This window comes from Talpa europaea (assembly GCF_964194135.1).
Source record: "Talpa europaea genome assembly, chromosome: 7".
NCBI lineage: Eukaryota > Metazoa > Chordata > Mammalia > Eulipotyphla > Talpidae > Talpa > Talpa europaea.
The window spans coordinates 123,656,309-123,668,999 of record NC_140074.1 but is presented as its reverse complement, the minus strand read 5'-3'; the positions used below and the strand labels follow the sequence as shown (position 1 = coordinate 123,668,999).

Here is a 12,691-nt window from a genome sequence, read left to right as displayed (position 1 = left end):
CTTATTTTAAATAGATGTCTTTTTTAAGTGCCTTTCGTTCCATTACTAAAAAAGAAAAAAAGAATGCCTTTCCTTTTTTTCTAGATAGGTGTTGGAATATTTAATGAATTATTTTGTAATTAGCCTTTCTAGAAAACCAAACTGTTTTATTCTGTTTTCTTCTTTGTTTACTGTATTGTTTTCTCCTAGAAGGTTTGATGAGCCTTCTTCGTGAAATGGGGAAAGGTTATTTAGCTTTGTGTTCATACAACTGCAAAGAAGCTATAAATATCTTGAGCCACCTACCTTCTCACCACTACAATACTGGTTGGGTACTGTGCCAAATTGGAAGGGCCTATTTTGAACTTTCAGAGTATATGCAAGTAAGTATTAATAAACAGCTATAAATTACTTTCTAGTGATAATTTAAATTTAATTGAAATATCTATGTTTAACAGGACTGAATCTAAAAGGTCAATATTATGCAATGTCTTTATGTTTATTTTCTTAATATTTGTATTTGTAATACAATTCTTTGTTGTGTTAAGGGGTACATTTAAAATCACTGAGATTACTTAAGAGAGGATGTAGTGAACCCAAGTCATCCATGCATTCTTATATGGAACTTTTATACCCTATACATTTGGATCCGAAAATATACTATTGTCATATAATTGGTATTTATAATAAAAATTCTTTCTCCTATACTCAAAGTCCTTACTGGGGTAAAATCTTGACATTTAATATGGTTTATAAATTTGAAGAGCATTATGAATATAGTTGAATGTAACAATGCAATGTCTTTATCATTAAGGCTTTTATCCTTTTAATTATAATTATATTCATTGCTTAAGTTGTCTGTTTCTATCAGAAAAGGAAAAGATTAGCTGAAAGCTAAAGAAAATTCTAATTTCCAATTTAAATTTCCTCTCCAGTTCTCCTTCCAAAGCATTTTCCCTCCTTCCCTCAAACTTTGAAAAAGAAAAATAACCTTTAAGAAATCCACATATTAATAAAATTACTCTATATAAATAATTTAAAGTTGATAATAAGGTTACTTGCCCTGTTTACTTTCAGTTCATTTATTCAACATATATATTTGAGTGCATGTCGCATCTTTGATTCTCTTCTAGACTAATACAGCTAGACAGATTTTTCTTGCTTGCCTTTATAAAGTTTATATATGACTCAATATATATGAAAAGAGACTATAAATAAAAAGACTAAGCCAAGAGACTATATATAAAAAGACTAAGCCAATAAATGTATAATAAGGATAGACAGCAATAAGTTGCATGAAGAAAAAATAAGGCATGGCAAGGACATTGAGGCACAATGAAGTATGGCACTATTGTTTACAAAGCATGCTTAGAGAAAGACTTCACCCCTTTGTAAGGCATGAAATGATCTTTCAGGTAGAAAATAAATTGTAGAAGATACTGGATCATATAACTTTGTATATTAAAGAACAAAGAGTTGTAGACAGAACACTTGCTCATTGCTCAAAAATCTGTATTTGGATTATGGTCCTTTATTGGTACACAGACAAGGTGTGTCTTTGGCAAGCTCTTTACAAAATTAATTCTGAAACCCTTTGTTTCAGCTTAATCTTGTGGTTTTAGTTTCCCCATTTTTCTTTTTATCTGTGCCTCGATGTCTTTTCAAAGGAAGCAATAGATTTCTAAAATGCTCAAGCTAAAAGATTTCTAAAACCTGTATTCAGCTAATGATTATTGTCTGTCAACTCATTTTTAAAAATTTCAGTAAAGTTACAAATCATCATGTTAATCCTAGATATATGGGCATTTCTTGGAATTTTTTTCCTAGTTTTATAAATTCTATTTTCTTATTTTCTCCTGTCTTCATTAATAACAGTCCAGATGTTCCTTATATTAAACTAAACCTGACTCTCAGAATTTTGAACTTCTTAAATTGATAAACTGGGAAACTAATTGCTTTTAAATAACTCAAAACTTTAAACTTCAGGAAGAGAGAAGTCTAATTCTGGGAACTGTGAGTATGGTGAGGGAAAAAATTGACCTGATAGCTGAGGAAGGGACATGAACTCAAGAGTGCTGCAAAGAAAAAGTTACAAGAAAAAGTTACAAAAGTTACAAGTTACAAGACTGCAGGACTGCAGTCCTGCCTGCCCTGGACAACGCTGATGGTTGTGCTCAGTGCTCAGATGCTACAGGGCTGGCTGCCAACTGAAACCTAAAGTTTTAATTAAAGCCAATGCAAAAATGGGTTTTATGTTATAGAAATCATTCTTCTCTCACCTTTCCTGAGAAGGTATTCTGTAAAGTCAATATTAAAACTTGGAAATGTGTGTTTTTGAGAATAAAATAACTGACTTATCCCTTTTAAGATTGTATCTTTGTATAGATTTCTCTTCTTTTGATGGAAATTTAAGTTTTCTTTTCAGAGTTCATGTTTTTGCCACAGCTCGTGTGTAAAAATTAGGCTTTTTGAATATAATTACATCAATATTGACTTGCCATGGATAGTTGCTCAATTTGGCCTCGTGTTAATGTTAATTCACATAAAAACTATTAAACAGTACAGCATTAAGGTCCTGTGAGAACAGTGCCCAGTGTTCTCCTTGTGTATATGTAAATTGCATCAACTTGTTTTCCCCTTACTAGTTTTTGTATTTCAGGCTGAAAGGATATTTTCAGAGGTTAGAAGGATTGAGAATTACAGAGTTGAGGGCATGGAGATATACTCTACAACACTTTGGCATCTTCAAAAAGATGTTGCTCTTTCAGTTCTTTCAAAAGACTTAACAGACATGGATAAAAATTCACCAGAGGTATGTTAACCAAAATACTTCACTTGTGTAATCATGTTTTGATCTCCTTTACCAAATGAAGATAACCAAATAATTTGAACACCATTTGCTATCACACACATTTATTTTTCCATTTTTTATAACAGGAACTCAGAACAGAAAGTCCTGAAATACATTATATAGATGTGCCAAAAGAAAAAAATCACGAAACAGATATTTCACTTGGGATTAATCAAGATTTGGTTATGTTGAAATTGCCATTATCATACAATTAGATTTCATTAAGCAGAAATTACACAGATTGGGGGAAAAAAGATTAAATTAAAATAACAATTTTAATTGTCATTTTAAGACATAGGCACAATTCATTTACATGCTTCCACCCCATAAGAATTGTACTTTGGGCCTCCCTGGTGGCGCAAGAGGTTAAGTCAGCACTATGGAGCTATAGGCAGCCACTGCAGCATGAATTCAATCCCCGGCTAGGGAGCTGACCCACATGGTGCAGCAGACCTCTCCTCTCTCGCCTGCTGCTCCCTTCAGCAGTGCTTTCAGTCAATCTGCCTATTCTGCTCCCCACTCTGTCTCTGGGGAATCCACTCACCCCAGCACCTCTGGCCTTCACCCCAGCTCTTGTATATATAAATAAATCTTTATTTAAAAAAAGAATTGTATTTCAACACATCTCAAGACTATTTAGTAGTACTTCATAACATAGTTAAATTTAGTATTGAAAACAGCTAATTCTCATTATTCTCAGTTAACGTTCTGTAGTCTCCGTGATCATTGAATTAGCAAGCACTGAACCATTGTTCTTATATGAAATACACACATACATACCCCTCACACAGATTATAACCTATAGATTCTATTTTCTTAGTTTTACAAAAGACAAATGAGATTCTTGCTTGAGGCTGCATTACCAGTGGTTGCCGAGTTGGGATTGAAACTGTCCAGTGGACCCTAGAGCCAGAGCTTCTTGCACTACAGTCCACAGGCCCCTACAGTCCCAATCCCCTGGTCATTTCTATGTGGAACAGAAACAAGAAGCAAGAGAGTAGCCTTTGTTCAACCTCAACGGAGAATGTACCAGGAGGGCAGCTTATATGTTATGTCTGCTAGTGACCACAAGTATTGATTTGGGTTGTACAAGTAGACGAATTCACAAATATAGAAATCAGTGAATAATGAGGATGAACTATATCTATAAAAACTTCAGTTTTTGTCTTTCTGTATTGAGATATGAGTCTCGATTATAATCATAGATCTGGTTTTGTTAGAAAATTTTTTAATTTTACATGTGGTTTTTGTTTCCATTTTTTTAAGGCCTGGTGTGCTGCAGGGAACTGTTTCAGTTTGCAACGGGAACATGATATTGCAATTAAATTCTTCCAGAGAGCTATCCAGGTTGATCCAAATTATGCTTATGCCTATACTCTACTAGGACATGAGTTTGTGTTAACTGAAGAATTAGACAAAGCATTAGCTTGTTTTAGAAATGCTATCAGAGTCAATCCTAGACATTATAATGCCTGGTAAGTGCTAATGTCCCAACAATGTCCTATTGATGGGACTGATAGTCATTAATTTTTTTCTTGTTAGACTCTCTCTATTGTCATGAATTTTGTTACTTAAGAATGGTAATTCTGGTTGGTAAATTCTAACTAAAATGTTTTCTATGTGAAATTTATACCTTTATGAACTCTTTAATTAATGATAATAGAATACAAGATCCTCATATTCAAAAGTTTCAGCCTTTTCTCAAACTTTCACAAATCTTCCTGATTTGTTACTTTTTCTTAGAACACTAAATTGGTGAATGGTGATTAGGCAGGAAATTGAAAAATAAAACTTGAAAATGATCTGCTAGTTGTTGCTGTTTGGCAGAGTTCTAGTTTATTAAGTGCTAGTTTGTTAAGCTATTAAGAACCCAGTGTTCCAATTTATTAAGTAATTTCTCTTTTACTTTTTTGTATTTTGTGTAGTTGTATTACTGTGGGCAAGTTATTTGCCCTCTATCAGCCTGAAATTATTTAGCGTCTCTAAATTTACTTATTTGAATGTGAATAACAATGCCTATATACTTTATTCCTCAGGATTAAATGAGCGAATTCTCATAAAGAATTTAGCAAAGTACTTGACACACACATAACAACCACTCAGTAAAAACTTGGCTATTAAATCTAGATTGTAGTCATAGATTTCAGGTTGTAGTTTCTTTTTCTCCATTGTCATAATTTAATTTATTATTACTTGATCTGATTTATTGGCTTTACTAATAAAAGTAACTTGTTTAAAACACTCTGATGGTTTTTATCATGACTAATAGTTTTTGCCTCCCTAAAGACCACCAGTAATTTTCTACTGATTTATTAAAACGCCTGATTCCATATGTATTCTTTTTTAGATGAACAAAATTAGTAACAAAAGTTCATGTCTCTAAAATTATGCTGGATTTTATAATTTCAGGTATGGTTTAGGAATGATTTATTACAAGCAAGAAAAATTCAGCCTTGCAGAAATGCATTTCCAGAAAGCACTTGATATCAACCCTCAAAGTTCAGTTTTACTTTGCCACATTGGAGTAGTAAGTAGATTCTAAACATTTTTTAATCAATCTCCCTTTTGAAATGTGTTTGTTACTGACTCAATTGCTATCATGAAACTGTGTTTTTGTTATTTTTTTTTTTTTAAGATTTATTTATTTTTTTATTTATTCATACAAGCACTGGGTACAGTCAGAAGCGCGGGAGGGTGAGAGAATTCACCAGAGTCAGAGCAGGATGCAGAACAGGCAGAAGGACCGAAGTACACTGCTGAGGGGAGCAGCGGGTGGCAGGAGAGGTCTGCGCGCCATGCGGGACCCTCCTCCAGTGGCCGGGGAGCAGCCGGGGATCGAACCGGCACTGCAGAGGCTGCGGGCAGCTTCGCAACCCAGCACTCAACTGCTGCGCCACCGGGGAGGCCCTGTTTTTGTTATTCTTGAAATAGTATCCTGGAATCTTTTACAACCAAAAATATCACTTTTTTGCTTGGCATAAAGAAAAATCACTGAATTTTCCTCATTCCTTGGACAAGTCACTTAATTTCTCTTTTATTAGTGACAAATAATTACAGCAATTGGTAGTAATTACTATGTTGCCTACCTTATTTTTACCAATGTTAAAGATCAGTGATTTTCAAATATGTAAAGCAGAAGAATTTTTCATATAAATTACTAAAATAGGTAGCATTGTAGCTATTCTGAGTGAAATAGGCTTGGTAAGGTAGAGCCATATTCTCTTGGGGTTCTTTGAACACAGTTTTGAATGGCCATAATCTGTTGAAATGAGAGTATTATCTAATAAACTTAAATAGTACAGATTGTCTTGTGAACAGAAAACCAACTTTTGCCTTGTCTTTTAAACTTAAAGGTAACCAAATATCTTCTCTAAAGATAGAATCTTGATTGTCATTATGAGCACACAAGGACCTGATCCCAGAGCAGGTTATTTAATATTTATGGACTTCACTATTCTCATCTTTAAAGAACTTGAACTAGAATTGGAAGCAATTTTTCAAAGATACTCTATTAATAGTTTGGTAATCAGTTACTAGGTCCACTTAACCCATTGGGCAATCAAGTTAGATTACACAAATATATACCTCTAGTGGTTTTATTACTTTTATATTGGTTTTGAGTCACATTATTTGGTTCTCATCTTTTTAAGTATCAAATGGAAACATTAATAAAATCTTTTTTTCTTATAGGTTCAGCATGCACTGAAGAAATCTGAGAAGGCTTTGGATACCCTAAACAAAGCCATTGTTATTGACCCCAAGAACCCTCTATGCAAATTTCACAGAGCCTCAGTTTTATTTGCAAATGAAAAATATAAGGTAAGGTAATGGTCTTCAGCATTTTATTAAATTTAGTACCCTTTTAAAAAATAAAGTAAAAGTTATTTATGCTTTAATTTTTATCTGAGTTCGTTTTCCCCTGTTTCAGCAGCTATTAATTTCATTCTCTCTTATGATTTTCTTTCATCATGAATGCTCTTAGAAAGGATGAGCTATTCAGAAATATGTGGTTATCCCTTATAAAGATGTAGAAAGGCAGTTTTTCTATCAGAATTACCTTAAAGGCCAGACCTAAACCATCCTTTTGTAACCAAATATTTATTAGTTACATTATATGCCAGATACTGTTAGGAATATAGTGATGAGCAAAGCAACCACATATCTTGCCTTTGAAGAGCTTACCACTACTGTCCCTCTAGAGAGAAAACAGACATAAACTGAATAATCACAGTAATAATACATATTGAGTACATAAAGGGAAAATATGAGCGCTTATAATAAGGAAACTAGGTCTAGTCTGATGTGTTTCTTTCTTAACTTCTCAATCTATTTTGCAAATTATGCAACTGTAGCCTGAAAAAATATTGAGAAAAGAAGATAAACTGAGAAAGAGAAAAGAGGCAATAAAATAACATGGGACTTTTGTTACCCTTTACTCAGTCATAAACAATCTAAAGTTTTCATTTAAAGATCAGGCTATTTTTCTTTTCTTTTCTTTTTTTTTTTTTAAGATTTATTTATTTATGCATGCAAGAGCTGGGGCACAGGCCCTGAGGTGCAGGCAGGATGGGGAGGAGGGGTGGGGTGGGTTGAAAGGACTCACCAGAGACAGAGTGGGGAACAGAACAGGCAAACTGAAATACTCTGCTGAGGGGAGCAGCGGGCGAGACAGGAGAGGTCTGCTGCACCATGTGGGTTGCCTCCTGGTTGGCTGGGGGTCGAACTCTTGCAGCAGAGGCTACGGATTGCTTCATAGTACGGTGCTTTAACCCCTTGTGCCACCAGGGAGGCCCGGTCAGGCTATTTTTCAAAATAATTCAGGCTCTTGCTAAAAAGAGTAAAAGACTTTTAAAAAGAGCACAGAAAAACTTGGACTAAATAATCCACTTTAAATAGAATATTTCCCTAGAAAGCTGTCCTTCTAGTATATATTGAAAATTGCTGACATTAAAAGTATAAAACCAGTAATAAACTTTCCAAGACTAATAAAGATAAATAAAGGAATTACATGTGTAATTTATTGTCTGTCATTCTCTCATTCTCTAGTCCTACAGTTTTGACCTTTTAAAAAAGCTGCTTTCAAATCTAAAACTTTTAACTTCCTCTTTTGAGATACTGTAATTGTAATTCAACTTTTTTTTTTCATGTTTTGACTTCATTGTACTTCTTTAGATATATGGTCAGGTTCTACAATTAAAGGACTTGTATTCAATTTTATTATTCTTAAAGCTGTTTTAATGCCAACACACCCACCAGATATGCTGTATAAATCAGCTTGTACCTTACTTCAAGAAGCCAAAATTCTAATCTGACCCACTGTCCAGGCTGCAATGATTATAGCCATTTTGAATATCAATGTAGGACTTGACTAAGCTATAAGGCCTGTTTTGATGCATGGATTAGAAATAGGCAGACTATATAAAAAGGGTGTAAGGAAAAGTTACTGAGTGCTTCTAAAATGTCTTAGCTCCAAAAGGAAAACAAATAGTGTTAGAGTGCCAAGTCAACCTCTCTGTGGTGGAACATTTTTATATAATGTGTTGTATTGATATCTAATCATGAAGTCTTAATCTTCTAATACAAAAAATGAGAACTTTACTGTTACATTGGATACTATCTGATTATCGGGTGGGAAGAGGCATGAGAGATGCATGAAATTTTGGTAATAATTATAATGTTCAGTGATAGAAAACACATAACTATTCTGAACTATGTGTGATATGGAATGAAAAAGGATTTAAGTGTATCTTCCTGACTAAGGTCTCTTTAAAGCATCTCAAAGTATTATTTGGGATCTTAATGAGGGTTGCTGAAAGTCCTTTCAAGAAGTCTACAAGGTCAAGCTATTTTCATAATGTTTAGGTGTTAATTTGCCTTTGACTCTCATTCTCACACAAATGTAAAATGGATTTTTCAAAAGCTACATGAAATGCTGTCATAACAGACTGAATACAGAAGCAGTAAAAAGAACTCAGCTGTCTTCAATTAACCATTTATTTTCAAAATTGTCAAACAGTGCCATTCCTCTCACTGACTTTTCATTAATTATAAAGTAGTTATTTTTCACTTAAAAACATTATGTTAACATAAAATAGACACTGTTACTTTTAAATTAATACCTGATTTTTTAACCTTTTTCAAGTTTTAATTTCTAGTGTCTAACTATAAATAATTATAAATCACATTATCAAAAACTCTTTGGGATCCTCAATAAACTTTAAGAGTATAGAGAGGTCCACAGGCCCAAATGTCTGATAACTGCTGCTTTAAACTATTAAAGTCAATCTCGAGTCTCTTCATTGTGTTACAGGCCTTGTCAATCTTTATTATTAATGTTTGATAGGTGTGACGCAGTGATTTTAAATAACTAATATCCATGACCACAGAACTTTGATTTTGATGTTCTGTTGCATGTATATTTTACAATATTCAGCACTGTGCAGGGGAAAAGGAACACTCTACCCTTAGAATTATTGTGTAATAAATCTTCCATTTCCTGACACACAGATGTGATTCAAAGTCTGGCAATTCCTTTGAGTTTCTCTTGGGTTGCCAGCAGTTAAGAAAAGGATGAAGTGTTAAGGATGCACCAGAGCCCCCACATTCTTGCCCCCTACCCCAAAAATAACATTCTAGACAGACTGCCTATGAAAATACATGTATGTGCATTTGTGTGGGGGCTGCCGTCACTTTTTTTTTTTTCATTTCTCCTTTTAATATAGAAATTTTCAGATATCTCTATAGTAGGTAGTATGATAACCCCTGTGAATAGTATGATAACCCCAGCTACTTTCCATAAAAAGATTTTAGATAGATATTTTAGATAATGCCAATAAAAAACATGCAAAAGGTGAGAAATTACGTTTTACTTCAGGTTAAGGTAGAAAATGTATTAAACTTTTGGAACTGTGAAATAGGGCTAGTTCCTTACTCATTATGTATGCCTTTTTAGAGAAATGAGACTAGTTTTATCCCAATGAAGTAAGACAAAAATTCCCTTATTAAAGTTACCTAAATTCCATCATCCTGATACTTTTTATTAACCAACTATCTTTGATCACTACTCTTTATATATTTATTTTTTGTATGTTATGTTTTTTCTTTTCATGAAAGTAGTTTTCTTGTTATAAAAAAATTTAAATAATATAAAGCATACAAAACAAAAAGTTTAATGTGCCTAAGTTTGTCCTCTAGGGTGGAGATCTATTAATGGCCCAGAGCATACTTCTCCAAATCTATTTCTTATTATTTGTGCATTTTTTCTTACAAAGTAGGCTTATATTGTTATGGTAAGCAGAATAATGGCCCCTCACATGCTCTAATTCTTGGTACCTGTGAACATGTTACCTTATATGGCAAGAGACTTTGTAGATGTGATTAAGGATATGGACCTTGAGATGGGGACAGTATCTTGGATTATGCAGGTGGACCAGATCTAATCACATAGCTGTAGTCAGAACCAGCATGAGAAGGATTCAACCTGAATTGGTGCCTTTGAAGATGGAGGAAAGGAGGTTGAAGAATGTGAGGAGCCTTAGGTGCCAAGAAAAGCAAGGAACCAGAATCCCTCCAGAAAGGAAGGCAGCCATGTCAACACCTTGATTTTAACCAAATGAGACTCGTGTGAGACTTCTATATAGGACCCATAGAATTGTAAAGTAATAAATTTGTGTTATATCAAGCCATCAGATTTGTGGTACTTTGTTATGGCAACAACAGGAAACTAATACAATATCTCATCCTGTCCTACAACTTCCCTTTCTCACTAATATTCCTGTGAATAGTATCCTGGTATTTCTCTTTTTCTTACCCTGGATTTTGTTTTACTACAACAAGGCATAAAACAAAGTAAAAAGCAGATAAACTTTGTAGACATTAAAGGGAAATAAAGTATCATATCCATAATGTTAGAAAATTTTAAAAGTAAAAAAGCTACCAAGTGAAAACTCTCACTCCTGCCCCCCCCTTCCTCTCTTTTATCCCCAAAGTTAAACCATTCTTGTGTAAGGGATACATGTAACAGTTTCTGATAGAAAAAAAAAAAATTGTACATATGCATCTCACTTTTGCTTTTTAAAAATTTTAACCTAACAATTGAGCACCTAAGATCTAATGTTTCATAGAAGATGGGCCATAGTGTATTTAGCTAGGCTGCAATTAGATAGCTTGATTACTTCGAATAATAATGTTGAGTTAAACTTACATATAATGATTTAGTGAACTTTTTTGAGGATATCCCTAGTACAAATTCTTAGCAGCAAGATTTCCAAATCAATGGTTGCATGTAGTTTTTAACTCAATAGATACACTAGATTGTCCTAACAAACAACAATTTATACTTCCACCCTCATTGATGACAATGACTGTTTCCCCTCGCTCATGGTGACTTAGGTAATATTAAACAATTTTCACTTTTTTTTCCATTTGCGGGGACAGTATCTCATTTGGGAAGCTAATTTTATTTTTAATCATATCTATTCTTTAAATTCAAATCTAATTCTGTTACCTTTCCTCTTAATCTCCCTAAGCCTATACCAGTTATCAAAGGGTTACTAGGTCAATTTATTTTTTTTTAATGATTTATTTATTTGTACATACAAGAACTGGGGTATGGACCAGAGGTGCAGGGGGGTGAAAGGATTCACCAGAGAGAATGGGGAACAGAACAGGCGGATCTACAGAAATACACTGCTGAGGGGAGCAGTGAGTGAGGTAGGAGAGGTCTGCTGCACCATGTGAGTTGCCCCCTGGCCGGCAGGGGATTGAACTCATGTTGCAGTGGCTGGCAATAGCTTGATAGCTCTGTCTTTAACCCCTGTGCCACCAGGAAGGTCCTACTAGGTCCATTGAGAGGGTTAAATGTTAAGCTATTCATCATCAGTTAAAATGGCAGGAAGGTATCCAAAGCTTATTGTTTACATGAAAGAGATTGTTTTGTTCTGGAATTTAATTTTCAAATTAAACTTCATTCCATATACATTGTAATGGATTGTTTTAAACAGTGACAGAAACAAAGGTTGTCACCAACTGCTTATTTCACAAAAAAGAGGTGCGTGTGTATGTGTGTGTCAACTTTTAATGTATTATGGTGAATCCCTGCCATTTCTTAGTTTCTGTTGTCGTAAGTACTTTTCATGCATTTTAGTTTTACAACAATAAGAATTAATGCAATAAGGAAGTATTAGGATCTAGTAAGCTTTAGTGATGATGATTTGGAAAAACAAAATCCGTCAAAATTTTCTTTTTTCTTTGCTCTTTTCAGTCTGCTTTGCAAGAACTTGAAGAATTGAAACAAATTGTTCCCAAAGAATCCCTTGTTTACTTCTTAATAGGAAAGGTAAAGATTGGGCCCCTACTCTTAAACTGTGACTTTCATAACAAATAGTAACTTTTGGGAATAAATATAATACTTGTGTTGGGCAAATTTATCCAGCACTTTGAACCAAGTATTCTAAGAATACAGAATGGATTTTGACATTTAATATAATGTTTATCCTTAATGATGGAGCAAGAGCATCATCCTCCTCCCCTCCCCCAGCTGTATGGTTTTGTAAGTATATTAACACTTACAGCTATTGATCATTAATAAACTATAATTGAAATTGGCTTTCAGTTATCAAGAAGATACTTACTCAGAAGAAGGCTGTCTTAATTAGAAAACATTACTTCCAAGTATTTCAAAACCAAACTATAATTAGGACTTTGCAGACAGGACCCCCAAGTGCTAATTGATTTTGTCATCTAGGAATGTTGATCAAGTGTTGAGAGTTGGTATAACTCCATTTAAAGTCAGTGTAAATCGGTGTTAATCAAACAACATATAGTCCAATTCTTTACATTGTCATTTTTCCCAGTTGGAGT

General features: G+C 33.9%; 1 protein-coding gene across 4 annotated transcripts in view; it reads left to right on the top strand.

Annotated features, from left to right (window-relative positions):
- CDC27 (cell division cycle 27) overlaps positions 1–12,691 on the top strand; it is a gene marked incomplete at both ends in the record, with an annotated part of 36,810 nt that overhangs the window by 21,970 nt on the left and 2,149 nt on the right. For 3 of the 4 annotated variants that reach the window (XM_084239118.1, XM_084239117.1, XM_084239119.1), the window contains 6 exons: positions 190–362; positions 2,639–2,791; positions 4,097–4,305; positions 5,240–5,357; positions 6,521–6,649; positions 12,093–12,167. In XM_084239118.1, the coding sequence (XP_084095244.1) occupies positions 190–362; positions 2,639–2,791; positions 4,097–4,305; positions 5,240–5,357; positions 6,521–6,649; positions 12,093–12,167 (857 nt within the window). The remainder of the gene's footprint in view (positions 1–189; positions 363–2,638; positions 2,792–4,096; positions 4,306–5,239; positions 5,358–6,520; positions 6,650–12,092; positions 12,168–12,691) is intronic. The other variant, XM_084239120.1, reaches the window with a different exon arrangement.